The 18,504-nt window shown below is 38.5% G+C and overlaps 1 protein-coding gene across 1 annotated transcript in view; it reads left to right on the forward strand.

The window, feature by feature from the left end:
• GTF2F2 (general transcription factor IIF subunit 2) overlaps positions 1-17,954 on the forward strand; it is a 78,698-nt gene extending 60,744 nt beyond the window's left edge. Inside the window, exons 7-9 of the mRNA XM_083883132.1 lie at positions 7,715-7,814; positions 12,603-12,746; positions 17,118-17,954. Of these exons, the coding sequence (XP_083739258.1) occupies positions 7,715-7,814; positions 12,603-12,746; positions 17,118-17,237 (364 nt within the window). The 3' untranslated portion in view covers positions 17,238-17,954. The remainder of the gene's footprint in view (positions 1-7,714; positions 7,815-12,602; positions 12,747-17,117) is intronic.
• Positions 17,955-18,504: the final 550 nt, after the last annotated feature.

Genomic DNA, 18,504 nt, shown 5'->3' on the forward strand with positions numbered 1-18,504 from the left:
CTGCCTGTCCAGCCATTCCTCTTGTGTTGTCCTCTTACAGCCTCTGTTGCCTCCCTCTTTTTCCATATGGGACTGATGTGTGTCATGTACATTTACATGGTTCTTTACAGCTCTCTCCCCAAAATCTCACCTGCATTCCCATTTTTCCTGGCATGTTGCCTAAGTTTTTGTTTAAGGTGTACCTTTTAATAAGGTGTACCTTATCACTCTGCCAGTCTCAAACCTTGTCTCATGCCTGTGGTCAAGGTACCCTTACATGCTCTGGACAACCCAGATGGGCATCCAGGTTTTACCTCACCCCAGTTTTAGACCTTTCTGTCACTACAATGAGTTATGAGTATAAGCAGCTTGGTATAAAAATCTACTGTGTTTTATCTGCTTAGAAATTAAGGTGAATTGCCCCATATAGAGCTACATGTAATTGAGCATGCATGGGTGCACTTTCACCCTGACTTAGTCCTCAGGGAAGACCATCCCCTTTAGCTCTGCTTTTGATTGTCCTCAAACTTATCACTTGTGGTGGGTGGGAAACTGGGCAGAACAGAGATGTTCGTGGTATATGTATTAATAAGAAAATACTGTAAGTATCTCAGGAAACAATAACAGAGAGTTCTTTTCCTTTTGGGCACTAATTGATTGACTACGATGACCATAGGTTGGAAAGGACTGCAAAATCCTGACTTTTTAGCAACTGCAAAGCTGCAAACGTCTCTGTTCTTCCAGAGTACATGAATTGTAATAAAGAAGTGTTTGTTTCTTTGCAATTAATGGTAGGACAAGAGGAAACAACTTCAAGCTATACCAGGGGAGGTTTAGATTGGAATTTGGGGAGCATTTTTTCACTGAAGTGGATGCCAAGCATTGGAACAGGCTGCCAAGGGTAATGATTGAGTCACCATCCCTGGAGACGTTTAAAAGGCCCGTAGGACATGGCTTAGTAGTGTATTTGGCAGTGCTGGGTTAATGGTTGAAATTGATGACCTTTTCCTACTGAAATGATCCTGTGATTCTGTGATTGGTTGGGTGATTTTCTATCAATCAACAGCCTAAACAGTGCTGAAAGGGCCTTTTCACCTGAGGGGCAAGGGGGTGATGCTGTGACCCAAGTCATGAAAGGACAAGGAGGGTGCAGAGGCTGCCTTGCTTTACAGGGTGAATGGGAATCTCTACCCTTAAGGATATCTGGTCATCGCCCCCTTTCATTGCAAAATGTGGTGGGTGCTGAGTAAAAAGGGGAGGCAGCAAACAAAACATAGAGACCTAGACCTGGACAGACAAACCTAATGGAGGCAGGGACAAGAAACAAACTTTGTCAGCCACATTAATCGATAGGCTACTTATAACCTCATTTAATGTAGAAGATAGCATATAGTCATAGAAGATACCTCTGAGGTATGATTCCTTTTTGAACTGAGCCTCATATAGAACTCTTCCACCTTGTCCCCAGTGTGGACCAGGCAATGCCAGAGCCCGACTTCATCAGTGTCAGATTGCTTCTGTAGAGGTATCCGTAGACACATGTGAGCATGATTAAAGAATATCTTTGATGTCAAGCAGATGTTAAAATTTTCTTCATGCTAATTGCATTAGTGCGTCACTTAACATGTTTAAAGTTGTGCGTCAAACAGAGAGAAAATGATTCAATTAAATCTGTCCTAGAATGTTAAAATAGGTCTTATTTTATCTTTACATTATTTGTTCACACAAGGTTAGCTGAAAAGGTTTTACTCATTTGCAATACTAAACTCAGAGAGGAAAACTTGGATTGATTTTAATCAATTATTCATTTTTTGTCACTCTAGAAAATAAAATGCTTAAGAAATTCTTACTTATTGTTGAATTGCCATTTATATCATCTGATGTTCTGTACTGGAGGAATATACAAGATGTAGAATTGGAGTCTTCAGTTGTGACTGTGCTGCCTGAGTATTAGACATGAAATTATCATATATGCATATGATTCATTGCTTATCCTTCAACATATATAGTTGAAGATGTCAACTTCAGAAAAATCTAATATCTAACATGATAATTGCAGCACTTTTCTTGAAATGCCAGAGTTTCGGGACTTAAAATCAGTTATAAATCATATCCTGTATTAATAATCTGAAACATTTCATTATTTAATGCTGACAAATGCACTTCTTTATGCCATTTTCATTCAGCTCATGCTCTTCTCTGTCTGCCTGTCTAGTCTTCATAAATGGGGACAGACTCACTTTGCTTTGACTGCACTGGAGTAACGCAGAGTGTCTGAAGAACAGTGGATTCATCCGTGCAATGGAGGCGGCCATCCGCCTCCATGGAACGTGAGGCAGTTGAAATGGCTCCTTGCAGTGAAATACAATGTGCAGGATTTGTGTGTTCTGATCTTTCAGAGTATATGACAGATTGTTTGGTGTAGCAACAGATTGTCATTTTTATTATTTGATAGTGTGTGTTTTTAGTGGTGTGGCCATTCTGGTAATTTCCTATGTTGTTTGTGCTTGAGCAGTGCCATGGGTTTGTTTTAGCAGAAGGTGCACCATGGGATGCTGAAGTCCCTTAGTCTTCACAGAATTACAAACTTTTTGAGTTTCAGTATCTTATAAGAATGTCCATCTCTTGTTGATCACCTGCTTGCTTCTTATATCACTGCTATTCTTGCTTGGAAGAAAAGTCAAAAAGATGTTACCTGAACCGCAGCAAAGTGCAGAAGTCCAAATGAACACAAGAGAATTATGTGTGAGGCTATATTGTTACATTTATTTTATGAGTTTGTTTTGGATAAGACTTTTCAGCATGTACCTACTTCTGTCATATTTGGGATGCTTAGCAAAATATTAGAAAGGAAAGAAAAAGCTTTGTGGCCCATACCAGGTACCATGAAACTTCATGTGATGCAGCTGGCAATGCCTGTTCTAGTACAGAATTACTGAGAAAGGGATGATGAGAGCATTAGTCCTTGGCATCCAGTTCCCTGGTATTGGACTGGGAGCTTCAGTGAGCAATCAGAGAAAAGCTACAAAACTGTGCAAAGATGGAGAGTTTGTGTTTCTTCCCATCCAAAGCTTTGGGCAATGTGCCTGCTCTCATCCAGTGCATCTCTGCTGGATGATAATGCAGAGAGAGAAGAAAGACAACTTTTCCTTTTTTGCAACAGTAAGGCTGACTCCTTACTTACTGCATTGTTACTTACATTGTGTAGGTATAGCCAAGCTCAAAAAGGTATATAAACTTTCCTCTCTCTGTAAAATAATTTCTTTAGAAACACAAAGAATTCAAGCCCTAGCAGTGCTTCTGATTAATACCTGCTTCAAATCTTTGAAACATTTGTTTTGTGAGAAAAGATTAATCACAGTAGATTATCAGTTCTAAAGGTCTTTGTTTTTTTTGTTGCTGAAGATTACATGTATTTAAAAAAACAATGAATATCTCTTCCTAGGAATGTACATACTGTCTTTATCTCTCTCCTTCTGTGGGCTTGCTACATGTTGCCAAGTCCTAAGGAATTATTTCCAGTCTGTTTGAATGGTTTTTCCCACTTATTCAACTGTAAGCACAATGTCAAATCAAAGCTGCAGTATGAAATGTATGAAATTTTCCTGGGAAATGACCATGATGAATTCGATGCAGTGCTGGTTACTTGCTATATTTCAAGGTGGAAGAGCTATATTTGATCTTGGGGGTGGAAGGGAAAACCACAATGCGCAGGCTGGTGGTTGCTAATTCATTGGCAGTTTTGGGGAAAAAATATCTGCATTTTCTCTTTATTGTTTTAGGCCAGATATTAGCATGCATTGTGCCTCTAGCTATTTCAACAAGAATTCAGTGTAAAATTTAATTCCTTGGAGATTTGTGTATCATTCAGAGTCATAACTAAATCTTTTAAGTCCTGCAGATCATAGTAAAAAGTAATAGGTAAAAAGCCACTGCTTCTTTAAATCAGTGTCACCAGTGACTCAGAGTATCTATTGATTTTTTTTTTTCTTTATTCCTACCAGCAGTTTCAATTAAGATTCAGCAGGTCCACTCCGAGAAAATTCTGCATAAAGCACTGCCTGATAATCTCGGTTAATACTGCTTTTTAAATTCTGTTTAAAGAAATGAACACGTAAAAGTAATTATATCTGTAACATGTTAAAACATCTATCTAAAAGGCTAGTGTAATTCCCAGTTTATAGCTTTTGTTGTGTATGTTTGAGTGTATAGTTACTGGAATGTATATGTTTTTGTATGTCATCAATTTTTTTCAGACAACAGCAATGCAAACCTAAAAAGTCAATTACATTCCCTCAGACATACTACTTTCTGAATATAACAGAATTGCAGCATAATTTTGAAAAACCCAAACAACCATGCTGTATTTTGCCTGCAGATAGTGTCTGTATCCACAAATCATCTGGACAAAATTATTATGGGCTGTTTGTCTTTACCCTTTGTAATGTGCTAAGCAAATTTCAGTGCTTCATCCGCACGTGAACCATTTGCTAATTTGGTGTTTATACCGTGTTTGTCAGTTCCTTTATTCATGCATTTTTGGGAGTCCAACTCCAGATGTGCATCAGCTATTATTCCACATAGGATTGTGTGACAATATTCCACCTGGAGGTGTGGTGGAAGGAAGGTAAAGGAAGGTAATCAGAGGCTCTGTGAAATTGTGAAAGCTGCAGAAAAATAAATGGGAAGGGCAGCCATTAGGGAGAAGAGCAAGATGCATGTGTAGAATAAAAGCTATTAATAAAAAGGTTTGCTTCCTGAGTCGCCATGCTTCCCATGTAAATTTCCATATTGGCTATAATTGTTTGCATTAAAAAGTAGTATCAGGAATGTAGTGTATTTTTAGCTTTCACTACAGCAGTAGAAACAAACAAAAAAGGGTTAACATTTTACTGTAAGCCAGTTTTCTAAAGACCATCTGAGATCTGTAAGATCTGTGGTTGTAATTTGGAAACCTTTGGGAGGAAATATCAAAACACAACACAAATATCTTTGAAATTTCAGAGATGTACATTTGTAGCTGATTTATTTGTTACTTGCTATGTACGGGTATTTCTGAAGTCTTCTGCCATTTCACAAACAAACTTAGATGGTCCCTTTCCATTTCCACTTGGTTGGCTTACATAGCTTCTATTTCCTAAGTAGGCAGTAAGTTTTGCTTCATTTTTAAGATTGTGGGTTGGAGAACTTTACTTGTTTACATGTACCTTCACTTCTGTCGACCTTTGGAGGGACGAGTGTATTAGTTGAGAAGTGTATTAGCTCTCTTACACAATTAGTTTTCTACTGGTTTGGAAACTGGCAGGTTAACATAAAAGAGCTGAAATGCATATCCTGCATGGTGAGTGAAAAATGTTAAGAAATAAATTGTTAGTGTACTTTTCTGCAAAGAAGAATTAATTTAAGGAAGCCGCACTGAATGGGGGTTGAAATTTCCTCTATTGTAATTTTAAAGTGCCACATCAGGAAGAGGCCTTGGACATGAGTGGTGTTTAGAGTCCATGGCTGACAATTCATCATTGAAGAGCTAATGTTCTTTGGCTGTTTACCTGAAGAAATGGAGGATATTGTAAATTTATATTGTGAAGAGTAATGAATGTTAAGCCCAGTGCAAGGAGGATTAATCATGAAAAAATGCCATTGTTGGATGCCTGGTGCTCCCTGAAAATGTGGCACCATCTGATGTATTTAAGTATTGTTAGGACCCTGTGCTATAGCCATTATGAGAAGGACTCTGGAGCAGTATTGCAAATCAAATAACTTAATCTGGGGCGCACAAAGTTGGTGCAGTGGCCTTGGAGGGAAAGAGAGTGACAAGAATTCCCAGCTGGTCTCAAGGAGCCCCTATCTCATGAACAGGAGCAGTATCATAAACAAGTTGAGCAGGAAATCTTTATGAAAAGGAAAAATGGTGGGAGAAGTGAGATGAAAAATAGCTAGAATACAGGAGAGGGAGGACTGGAAAACTCCCTAGATCAAAACAATAAAAAACAATGATCTGGAAAAAAAATTTAAAGAATTAAAGCCAAACTATATAAAATTTTAAAAAGTTATTGAGATCAAAAAGAATTCTAAAAAGTTATTGAGATCAAAAAGAAAAATACTAAGCAATGGAGAAGTAGAGAAAAGAGAGATTTGTAGAAAAGAGAGTGATTTAGTTTTGGCCTATGCCTCTTTGTGAAACTTGAGTTCAAAAGACCTTTGGTAACCAGATCAAGAAAATTTTTAAAATAATTTCATTAGTTTGAAGGCCAAAAGTTAGTCTTGTGATAAGCAAAAAATGTTCACTGTTCATTTACCTTCCAATTGATCTTCCTTCAAGCTAAGAAAGAAACATGTTACATTTGGACAGAAGGCAGCATTGATATAAAAATGTAGAATATGAGACAATGGTTGCTTAAGAGTAGTTAAAACTACAGAAAAAATAACAAGTCTGCAAAGATTCGAGAGGAAGCAAGTTTATCTATGTCTAAGAAAAAGTGTCCCCCACCTACTGTCCAGCAATACCAGCTATGAGGGATGATTTTCTTTCTTTCAAGTTGCTACAACTAGAGAATTTATTTCTTAATTTAATACTTCCTTCAACTGTCATTTATTTAGGTTGTTCAGGTGTTAAATCAGAAACACGCTGAATTTAAATTTCATCTTTTTGGGTGTAAATGATATATTTACAAAAATAAATCAATGATCTTAAACATTTACAATTGTTTTTAAAGAACTGTCAGTTTTATCATTATGTTTTGCACTTGTAGACATGTAGTTATTATTTGAATTAATGTCACCATATTAATTTTTCTTTGGAAAGAAGCATCACTGTGCATTTATTGGGCTGTGTTATACTGTGTTTAGTGGAAATTAACTCCTCTGCCTACAAGATACACCTTTGGAAACAAAACGGCTTCACTGATAATTAACACGTCAATCAGATGTGCCATAAAGCCATTGTGTCTGAAGGGCCATTGTCCTGTGCTTTTCTACAGCCTGGATTCTTGCCTCTTCATTTCAAGTAGAATTTCTTGGGTGCTAAATCTGAATTAAATGGATCACTCCCTCTACATTAACATATAGAAGCTTTAAATTACATCATCGGGATGAGCTTGACAGGATGTTCTCAACCTCTGACCTTCTGAGAGTCTTTCCCAAAGAGGACTGAAGGTCACCTATTGTTATCTGTGTGACAGAGACTTGATTGAAGCTGGGTGGATTTTTCTGTCTTTATAATGCTCTTAAAACTTATTTGCACTCTCTTACTGTACTGTAATGCCAAAAGAAAGGTCACAGACATTTATGTTTTTACATTTCAATATCTAAGAAAGTCATGGATTAGTAGAGGTGGATGAAAAGCTTTTTCATCCCTCAGCTGCATAAGCTGTGAGATTTTGCATTTGTTTGGGTTGGATTTGATCTTTTTCAAGAGCAAGGGCGTTTTTTCAATCTAAGCATTAGGCTTTTGCAGTGAAATTTGTGTTCAAACTTTGTTTTTAATATCTTCTCTTCAGTTGTTTGATTTTCAGCATTTCAGTATCTTCTGTAGCATAGAGCACCCTAATAGTTCCGTGTCCTTAAGCAAAAATAGAGTAGGAAGAACTTAATCCAGAAGAGTGCATCTGTTTTGCCTTAGGGATTGTTTGCAACTGACCTTTGGTAATGGCTGGTTCATAACTGCAGATTTTTAGAATTCACTTTGAATGTGTGGTGCTTGCTGAACTTTTTTTTCTTGTTTTCTTTTTTGTAGATTACAGATAGAAGAATCTTCTAAACCTGTAAGGTTATCACAGCAGCTGGACAAAGCTGTAACCACGAACTATAAACCAGTGGCTAACCATCAGTATAATGTAAGTAGCTTTTAATGTTTTCCCGTCTTTTCTTCAGGAGGAATTTGGCTTAGGACTCCAGGACTGCTCTGCTGCTGTCCAGCAGCTCTTTTGCTCACAGTTGGCCATTGTCTTTGGCAATGCTTCATGTCATCTGGTTTCCTCCTTGATTTTGTCTTCTGGAGATCTTTCTGTCTCAAGCCCCCTCACCCTTGGGGCTAAGATCTGCCAGTTCTAAGGGTCTTGTATTATCTGATGGAGGGCAGACCACCTTCACCCAACCCTTTTTAGTGGCTTTATTACATTCTTCCTCTATTTTTTTTTTTTTTTTAAGTAATTTCGACATTTGTGGATGAAAGGCAGTTCTGGGTTTGTGCTATGAGATGTGGAAGCACTTTTGAGCCAAATAACTTACCTGCTGGAGGGTAAAGGACTTGAAAAGAATGATTAGTTTCCAGTCCTTTGGAGGAATTGGCAATAAGTAGAAAAGAGTAACAGCTGATAATTTTTCTCAGTTTCATACCTTCACAGTACATGTTATTGGCATCATTGGCTTTGTCAATATTACACCCACACTGCTCTTCCAGATCAGTTGATGTACATATAAACTATAATGTCCTTTTCCTTAAAGAACCTCTTTGAGTATGTTAAATCTGAGCAACATTAAGTCATACTGAAAATGAATCACTGTGTTATTCATTTAAACTTTTAGACTTTGTATTAAGATTTTATTTACATAAAACAAGTGACAATATACTGGATGATATTTAAGGATTATGATCATCCATCTATTGCCACGGAACCAGAAATAATAATTTCTCTCTCATGGGGGTGTTTTGTAGTAGTTACTGTTCAAAGTCTGCTCTGTACATGGGTGATCATGCCAATATAACTATTCAGCTGAGGGAATGCCATTTAACTAAAACAGTCACACTGGTGTGTCCTACTATGCAGATGCAGGTTTACATGAGTATATTGTTTAATGATGCTGCTGGTGTTCACCTTCTTTTAGTTCTGGAATAGGTTTTGGTCAGGTACAGCTGCTCTTTCTAGAGGGATGCTGTTCCATTTCACTGACACCAGCATAATTACAGCAGTACGACTTCAACCTAGAGATGATCTTTGTATCTTTATTCCAGCTGCAAACTGCAGGTCATCATTTCATTATGGAAATATAAATCTTGTGTGAGATTGAGGGGGCATAACCAGGACATAACCAGGCCTATTAAAAGTGATTATGCTCTTGTGTCCTCTTTGTAATGTTTTTATTGGTTACATAGCTTTCCATGGTCATGGACATGTATCAGCAGTGTGTTTAGTTTTCACATCTACCTTAAAGGTGTTCTGGTGGGAAAAATCTTGTAAGATGTACTTGAGCCACTTTCACCTTGCCTTGACTATAACAGCCGAGGCATAACGACTTTCTACAAAATCTTTCTTTTCATTAAGTCTTTTATTAAGATTCAGGTTAGATCACTGAAAGGATATATAACTGGGAGATAAAGTCCATGAACTTCTAAAACTTCTTGGTTGAATTTTTCTGCTCTTTTCAAACAGCAACTGCTTTCTTTGAACCTGCTGCATTGCATGTAATCATATGGGTGCTGTGGTGGGGACAGGACTTTCATAAGAAAGAAATAAAAATGTACAAACTGTCGTATATGCTAATACAGTCATCATCTGGGCAGTTTCTGAGGGAAGAATGAGTATCTACTAAGTAAGACAGAAAGAGTTAACATTTCTTGAAGGAAAGACTATAAAATGGGCTTAAGTGTGGCTGCTCCATGTACCTATAAATGAATGTAAGGTAGGAAGGAGGAGGGAAATAAATTACATATGGATGGGGAATAGCAATAGTTTGTTTGAATTCAAGGACTGGGAAAGTGATTAGGTTATTTTTGCAAGAAATTATATTAACCCTACATTTTTATTTGAAGCAATGGCAATTGCATTACAATATATGCTGAAATTGTAACTTAGCTTTCCTTCTCTGGGGAAGAGGCCTCCATTATATCTGTAAATATTAAATATGTTTACAAAGTTGCAAGGTTGATATTCTTGCAGCTGGAACCTTTCTGTGACTTAATTACTTTTCATAATAGAGCAGAAAAGTTCTTCAGTGGTTCTGGTTACTCCTTCAGAGGCTTCTTTTAATGGTTTCTTTGTGGTCCTCTCTTCCCAATGTCCTGTACTATGGAGGCTGGTACCCATGCTCCAGGAGAAAAGAAAACCTTTAGGACTACTTTAAAGCATCTTTAGATGAAACTTTGGATTTATTCTAACTTCTCTATCACATTTGTATTCACTGTCTACCAAAGCAGTTACATCAGCTTCAGTATTAATGATACTTTCAAGAAGGCAATTTTGGCAGTTTTTCAGCAAGCTTAGCAACATCCTGTGAAGGTAAACAAAGAGAAATTGATTTCAGTATAAAGTCTTCTGGGGATAAACTCGCAGCTTCTCTGCTAAACAGCTTATTCTAAAATGGTCCTTCCTTGAAATCAAATAGTATTTGAATGTTTTTAAATTAAAAATCCACAAAACTTTAAAGAAATGTAATTAGTTTACAATGTAGGTGCATTCTATTATGTGACTATTAAAAAGTGCTTTAAGCCTACTACATAAAAGATCCTGTTTGCAAAGAAAACAGAAAGGAAAAAACTGAAAGGCTGCATTGTAACTCGCTATGAGCAGTGTATTCACAAGACCAAAAAGAAGAAATCAGCAAGGGAAGACACCAGGCTTTTTTTTTTTTTTTTTAAGCACTTCTCAATGTGCTCTGTTTTTAGATAACAGTGAAAACTGTTGCTGAAGGAAACATTAGAGGGAAATGCTAGTGTTCCTAATTAGAGAGTGGGCAACTGGGGCCCCAGCTGCTAATAACTCTTCAATAAGTGGAGGGTTTGATATCCAGTTTTCTATGTGAATTGATTTTATACATTAATGAGTTAAGAATATTTGGATATTCACATGACATTTTTATAATAATTATCCAGAAGAAGCAAATGTTTTGACATGCTGTTGTTTAAAAGAAGGCCAGTGTCATAGGTTTATGTTCTTCCTCTAATGTCTGTGGTGCAGCAGTTCTGCTGTGGATCATGGCAACCAAGATGATGCACTGTCAAGCTGTTTTGCTTGATTGTACAATTTGCTGTGTTGCAAATGTTACTGTTTTGAAGATTTATTCTTCTTTAAATGCAGTAGCTAAAGAGTTAAATAATTGCATTAAACTGTTACTGGATAAAAATCCATTGCATGATGGGTTTGTGTGGTGAGATTATAGCTTTTATAATACTACACAGAGTTAGAAAAGCAGGCAAGGATTTGGTTGCACATGCCCATTTTAGGTTTAAAGCAGAAGTAAGAAACTTCAAGCAACAGGTTGGGAGGAATTGCTCTGCATCCAGTTTAATGATGTACATCCATTTCAGAATGTGAAGGAGGTAGCTGGCTGGCTGAAGACCTGAGAACTATGGCAAAGGTGGCTATAATGTTTAGCCACTTTGGGACAGCTACCAAGAGATAGGCTATTTTCACTCTGAGAGTAGGAGGGAGTTAGCTGGCAAGGATATATAAGAAAAAATAAATTGTGCCATAAAACCAATCTTTCTTCTTAAAAATAAGACCTTTAGTATCCAGAGATGAGTACATTTTCCTTTCTAGGCTTTGATCTGAAAGTCTTCCTTTGGAGAGTCAGATTTGAGCCATCAGAAGCAGAATGACTGCCATACAGAATTATCCCATTTACAGCCAGACGAGCGTCCCTCACTGATCACATGCATCTTTTCTGCTGTACATTGTGCCGCTATGGATTCACCCACACAGTTTGCCTGAAAGCATTTGATGATTGCATGACTTACTCTACCTTCTGGATCACTTCTGTTGGTTCCAAGGAGCTGGATGGTTATTCTGTTTGAGGGTGGTGTTGGGGGTGGATGGGGCGATGTGCTGGCAGGTGTCACGGTTGGTGCTCTCCAGTGATTGGGGTTTGCTTGGGGTGCGCTGGTCTGTGCTTCTGATGATGAATCAGAGGAAGTATTTTTGGAGGTGATAAAAGTTTCTGTGAAAATATGTAGTCATCTGGTGCAGATTATAATGGTTAAGTAACTTTTAATGTACAGTTTGAAGTAGGATGATGTGTGGCAAAAAGGAGCCTCTGCCTGCTTAGAAGGTTTGGTTTTTCGGGACTAGAGTAACTTCATGTGTGTTATTCTGGTTTCTCCTGAATAGAAACCATCCAGTTCCTCAAAGTGTGTCTTCAGAGATTGGTTGTGTATTGATGGAGTTGATGCCTTGAGTGCTGTTTCTGGAGAAAATGAGGCAGTGTCCAAGGTCCTTTGGGAACATCCTTTGGGCATGTGCTTATTATGATTGTGGATGTAGCCATGTTGGTCTGTGGATTTTCCTAAGCATGGCAGTTTGGAGGTTGTTTAACATTTGTCATTGTACCTCTGAAGCTGATACCAATAGAGGTGGAGTGCAAATACCATCTTAGTTTAGATTCCTGTGCTATTATTAATTCTCTTTCCAGGTTTGGGCATCTGCAGGCTCTGTGTCTGCCTTTTTTTTTTTTTTCTAGTTAATGCAGATACACACATCTGAGAAGCTTATTGTGCTGAGGACAAAATGCTTAGCTTATGTTCATAAAAGAATATTTGAATGCTCAAAAGAAAACTTTCTAGATGAAAAGCACTGAGTCATTGAACAGTGTTTTATTAAATAGAAGAGGGGTTTTTTGTAGCTTAATGTTCAGCACTGGGAATTATACAGCATTACATATGAATGTCTTTAAAACATGTTTTGTAACAGATTGAATATGAGAAGAAGAAGAAAGAAGATGGAAAGCGAGCTCGAGCTGATAAACAACAAGTGCTGGACATGCTTTTTTCAGCCTTTGAGAAACATCAGTATTACAACATTAAAGACCTGGTGGACATAACCAAACAGCCAGTGGTATGTATGGAAAGTCTTGTAAATACAACCATTTTCAGTAGTTAGTACTGTGTATATTTTACATACCCAGAAAGTAGTTTAATATCTATTATATGCCTTCGAAACTCCTCTCGAAATATGTTTTACAACAAACCGAAATCACCAAGTTCTAAGTTCAGCATTGTAGGACAGTATAGGATACCAAACATTGCAGTGAATGTGCTTTTTCTTGACAGAGATGGTTTAAATAACCTAAATGGCCTCTTTTTCATTTATGTTTGCTTTAATACTAGGAACCAAATTCTGTAATGCTCTCATGTCTCCCCTGCTACTCCTGTTCTCACTGAAGCTTAGTTCTCTTGGTAGTAGTGAGCTTGTGTTAGTCTATGGTTGGCCCTTCTCTCACCTTCTGAATTTTATTTTGGCACAGGAACAGGGGTTGCTCTTTTTCTGTCATGGAATTTTTATTAAATGCAGGGATTATCCATGTTAGGAGCTCAGGCATCGTGACAATCCAAAATCACTGGATTTCCTTTACAAATTGGGTAATCTTTACATTAAGAGTTTAGGTGGTTGATACTTAGGATTTATTTGGGGTGTTCTTTTAAACACTGTTTTAATACACAGACAAGAAAAATGTCAAGACATCTGCACATGTGATGGTTTTGTTGTCTTGCAGTGTCTGTCAGCTTTTTCATGTATGAACCATAACTTTCCAGTTCTTTCCCTTCTTTCCATGTTCAAGTTTTCCTTGAGCAGACCAGGCAAGAGTGGGAGGGAGACAGTGACATGCAAAGGATCTTTGGTGTTTTTGATGTTTTTCACTGCCAACTTCAATATCTATCCTCAACCCACCTTCAGATTTTAAGGGGACTTAATTATGTTTGAGTCTAAATGGAGCAACAATGTCAAAAGTTGTTAGAGCTAAGGCAGAATAAAGAACAGTAGCAGCTGGATTATGGAAAAAATAATCTGTAAAAAAGGGGGGCAGAAATGAAGATGCTTACTAGTTTTGCTCACTTCACACTTAGAATGAAGTGTATCTGTCAGGGCATTTGTATAAGTGAACAATCTGTTTGGTTAGAAGCTGCATGAAGATATTACCCAAGTGAAATCCATGTAAGTTCACTGTGTTCTAGTGCCTTGAAAGAAACTTGAAAGTTGAGTAACATATCCATGTCTTCCATTCATTTATCTCGTGAGTCAGCTCCCTGTCTCTGTGGCAAAGAAGGTGTGTGGGTCATGGGAGCTGAGAAGGAGGAAGGAATAGAAGGAAGATATGGAGGAAGTGGCAAGAAAATTTTAAGTGGGTTTTTTTTTTTTGGTAAGAGAAGTGTGGCAGTCACTATCTCCATCACTTTGAATGCAAGTCAGTACAGATTTATCTCATCTACCATGATGTCAGCTTGCAGTAGTCACCCACAATCCCACTTAAGCCACTGGACATCTTGAAGTTACAAAAAAAAAAAAGGCATTTTTCTTATGTAATGATAAATGTAAATAGTAAATTAAATCCCTACTACAGAATATGCTGCATGTTACACAAGAAGTTGCTGCCATCTTTGTGTCATGAAATCACAAAACATGTCTTTTCTGAATGTAAAGTACTGTTATATTAGAGAAACCTAGATTTACTTGTTTTTCATTCTAATGCAAAATAACAATTTGCAGTAGTAGGCAAATCTTTTGCCACCTACCCAGATATAAGTACTGAATGCTCCTTGGAAATATTGCAGTAATTCCAGACTTGGGCTTCATGGCTGAGAACATAATACAACTCTCTGTGAGGAATCAAATATTTGTGAAGAATGAAACCAGAATGGAGCCAGTGGTTTAAGATGAACTGTATTTTTTAAAAAATTAGTAGAGTGCTTGGATTTTTTCTTTTATTTTAGCTTTAAGTAATGGGTATCCTAAATACAATGGGGTTTGTTTCCCCCTCAAAGTTTCAGAAGGATTTTCAGAGCTGGTAAGTTAACTCCTCAGAATTTTTTATCCTATAACTCCATGATAACATTTCACTTTATATAGAAATACATGAGGAAAGATAGAACAGAGTAGAGGATGCTTTTAATATATGAACAGATCACCTACAAATGAGCTTCTGTGCTAGAATTATGTGTACATACACACACTGGATCCCTTTCTGAGAAAAAAATTGTGGCCCCCTGATTAACAATCACCAGGCTCTAAAACTCAGTATTTGGCATCACTGGGAGTATTGTGGGCTTTCTCTTCATGCTGTAGTATCACAGCACTATATTACAGCTTCAAGATATACAGGCCAGCCTAGAGCAGTGCAGACCCAGGTGGGGAGTCCTGGTTTCTAGGAGAATTGATCCTGCAGGAAAAATCATAGCATCCCCTGAACTCATCTCTTAAAGCTACTTGCTGTCAGGTACAGTACATCACAGTAGGATTATTCATGTTTTACAATTGTCTAAAAACTCCAGCGGTTGAGTGTCTGTGCACGCACAGCAGTGTTTTGGGGTTAGCGCTCTCAGCTGCCCTCCCTAACATCTCTGCTGCCTGGTTGGTTTTGTTCCATTTCATTATACTCTTGGAAGTTTTGCCCTGAAAGAAGCAGAACTGCCCAGGTAATTAGGTCTGAAAAGTAGCTGAAATTAAAAATAGCCTTCATACAGCTGGATGGGTGCGTTTGGGTGGATGGTGTGGAAAGTTCAGCCATGGTGCTTTCACTCTACCTGAGCCCAGCAGCAGCATCCCACCTTGTGACCCAGCTTCCCTGGCAGACTAGATCTGCCACCTCAGGAACTGCACATGAATATACCTCAGAAGTGCAATTATGAGAGATTTTTTCCAGTTCTCTGTCCGTGTGATCTAGAGTAGAATTTAACCTTGCAGCCAGGTGTTTCTCACACCCATTCTGCCATGCTTTGAACTGTCTGTCAGTGACACTGCCACATGTTCAGGGATTGCAAAGCAGGCAGTAGATATGCAGGTGTGCACATCTGCACACACCCGTGCGGAAATGGCTGTTTCACCTGCTCCCGGCACCTTCTACACCGTCCGCGGTGCATCGGTGTTGCAGCGAGCCTGTGTGTCCCGGGTACCTGACGGGAATAATGACGGCATCTCTGCAACAGACGGGGCGTGCGAGGGGACAGCGGTGATCTCCTGCTGCCACCTGCTGGGGTTTGCATCCGGTGCCTCCAAAGGCTGAGGAGCCATCCCTGCAGAGTGAACTCCCTGCTCCTGTGCCCAGCTGCTCTGCTCAAAGGAAACACCCTAAAAAGAGCTAAGAAATGGGTTCATATCTGTGACGCTCATCTTTCTTACATGTTGGGCTGCTTAGCATACTTCTGATGTACAGCTGGAGAGGGAGAGTAAGGATAAGTTCCTCTAAAAGACACTTCTTTTACTGACTGACTATTTCCTAGCTTTTCCATTTAGCAAAGGGGAAAGAGTGTAAGGAACAGACCTTAGACAATCAGCCTTTCTTATTTTCTTGTGTCTTCAACATGTATTTGCTGGCTTGGAGTATGTTGAAATTTATGCTTAGTGGAATTCTAGATGCAGAAAATATGAGCATTTCAACAATTCCAGTTCATTATAAGCATTCCAATAGGATTAAATTGCTCAAACTCGAGCAATTATGAATTTAATGTGGGGATTCTTAAACTGTGGTCTGTGGTTGCCATGACAATCCACTCATCTCAGTCCCAATTAATAATTAAACAAACAAGCAGGCTCTTGTGACTCTTAAAAATTACTGGTGTTTATTACAAAGAGTGAAGATGGGCAATATCAGTGAGTTGTGTTTTGTCAAATATTATACCATTGGTATAATAGCTCTACTTGTTTTGGTTTTTCTCTTTATCTTCCAAGTCATAATATTTTAAGGTATTAGAAAATTCTCAGACACACACTCAGCTTTCCTCTAAAAATGAGGCCATAATAAAATGCTTAAAGCTTTGCAAAATGGCATGAAAACCAACAGCTTGAGGCTTTGGCAAAGTCTGAATAAAGCAAGGATTTTCAAGATAATCCCAGCCCAAGCAGGAAGAAAGGTCAAGAGCTTTTAGCTCAGTTGGAGGAATTCCAGTAGGAGGAAGACGTGAGATAATAGTTCCCAAGAGGTGCTGGTAACTTTATTTCAGCAGCCCCTGGAGTACTTGCATCTCAGAGGGACTGCCTGGGAGCCGCCACCCCTGGGGCTCAGGTGTTCCCTGCTGCATCCCTGGGGCTTGCACTAATCCCTGCTGGTGCCTGAGGGTCCAACTCTATCCCAGAGTCCTTCCCACCCTGGTTAGTGCCCCTCAGCCAGCCAGGCTGTCTGCCCCTTAGGAACTGAGTCCATGCCCTTGAGCAGCTGTGTAGGAACTGTTGCAATTGCCTGCTTGTTTAATGGCATCTTTTGTTTCCTTTCAGATATACTTGAAAGAAATTTTGAGAGAAATAGGCATCTACAATGTGAAGGGGACCCACAAAAACACATGGGAGCTGAAGCCAGAATACAGACATTACCAAGGAGAAGAAAAGAGTGATTAAAAAAACTCATTTATGATGTAAGAGTGATTGCACTGAGGGGACTGTGGTATTTGGAGACAGGACTGAGCACAGTGCAATTCTGCAAGGATGAAGATAAATTAAAGCAGCTGATACTTTGTAATTTTCTGTAGCTTTTTTCCCCAAGGAATATTTCTTATATGTTTCTATATATGCTCTGTCTTTTGACAGGAAAAATTTATAGAACAAAGTTGTATTAGATTTATCCTTATTAGAAATCTTTTGAGTTCTCCTCTTACTTTTTCTTGGTAGCTTTGTGGCTTTTCCAGGCCTCGATAACTTTAATGGAAAATGTGTCTTAGAGGAACACATAACTTTGTGTGTTTAAAGTCCAGTGTAACCAGGTTAATACCCCTCGGTTCTGCTGGGATCTCTCAGGGCTTCATGTGGAAGCCTAGAAATGTGCACAACCCTTTGTGCAGTGTTTGTGTGGAATGGACATGATGCTCTTCTTGGTATCAGGCTTTAGGAAAAACAGCCACAACCATGGTGCTCATCACGATCCTTAGACTCCCTGGGAACAAACCAATGCAGTTAAAAACCCATAAAGTCAGTGGGAAGATGTCAGTCCATGTGATTACTGAGAAAAAAATGAAATGTCTGTTAGGTACAGCAAGGAATAATTTTATCTTTTGTTTGGTTTTTATGCTGATACCTGTGTTTTGTTTAAGCATATCAATAAAAGCATTATTTTAATTTGTACCACACAATGTTCTACATTATTGACTGAACATCTTGTGATTTAAGTATAAGTGGTATAAGTCTGAAGTGTTTTTTCAAAGCATGTTTTTATTCCTGGCTTTGCCACTGGGTTCCTCTCTGGTTTGGGAAAGTTTGCTAAATGTGTCTGTCTCTCTGTTCCCCTGTTTTTGAAATGCACACTGCAAGGATTGTCCCTTCAACATCCTTTCTACGAGGGAGCAGGGAGTGGACTATTTAATTAATTCTCAAAGCTTTTGTGTTAAAGAAAGTGCAAAGAGCACTGAGTGGGATAACTTCATGATTATACCCATAAATGAAGCAGAAGGGGAGGTTTGATAGCTCAACTTTCACATTCTCATGTCCTTCAGGTGTATGCATCATTTCTGCCCACCCTAATGGCACAGGAGGTCTGTGTGAGAAGCAAACATTGCATTATTGGTGCACGGAAGCAATGAAAGGCTCAGAGTGGTCAGATGCATACAGAGGTTTGTAAAACAACTCTTATACGTAACTCACACAATTTTGCTCAGTTCATTTTTTTATAGAG

The sequence above is a fragment of the Zosterops lateralis genome, assembly GCF_965231275.1.
Source record: "Zosterops lateralis genome assembly, chromosome: 2".
Taxonomy (NCBI): domain Eukaryota; kingdom Metazoa; phylum Chordata; class Aves; order Passeriformes; family Zosteropidae; genus Zosterops; species Zosterops lateralis.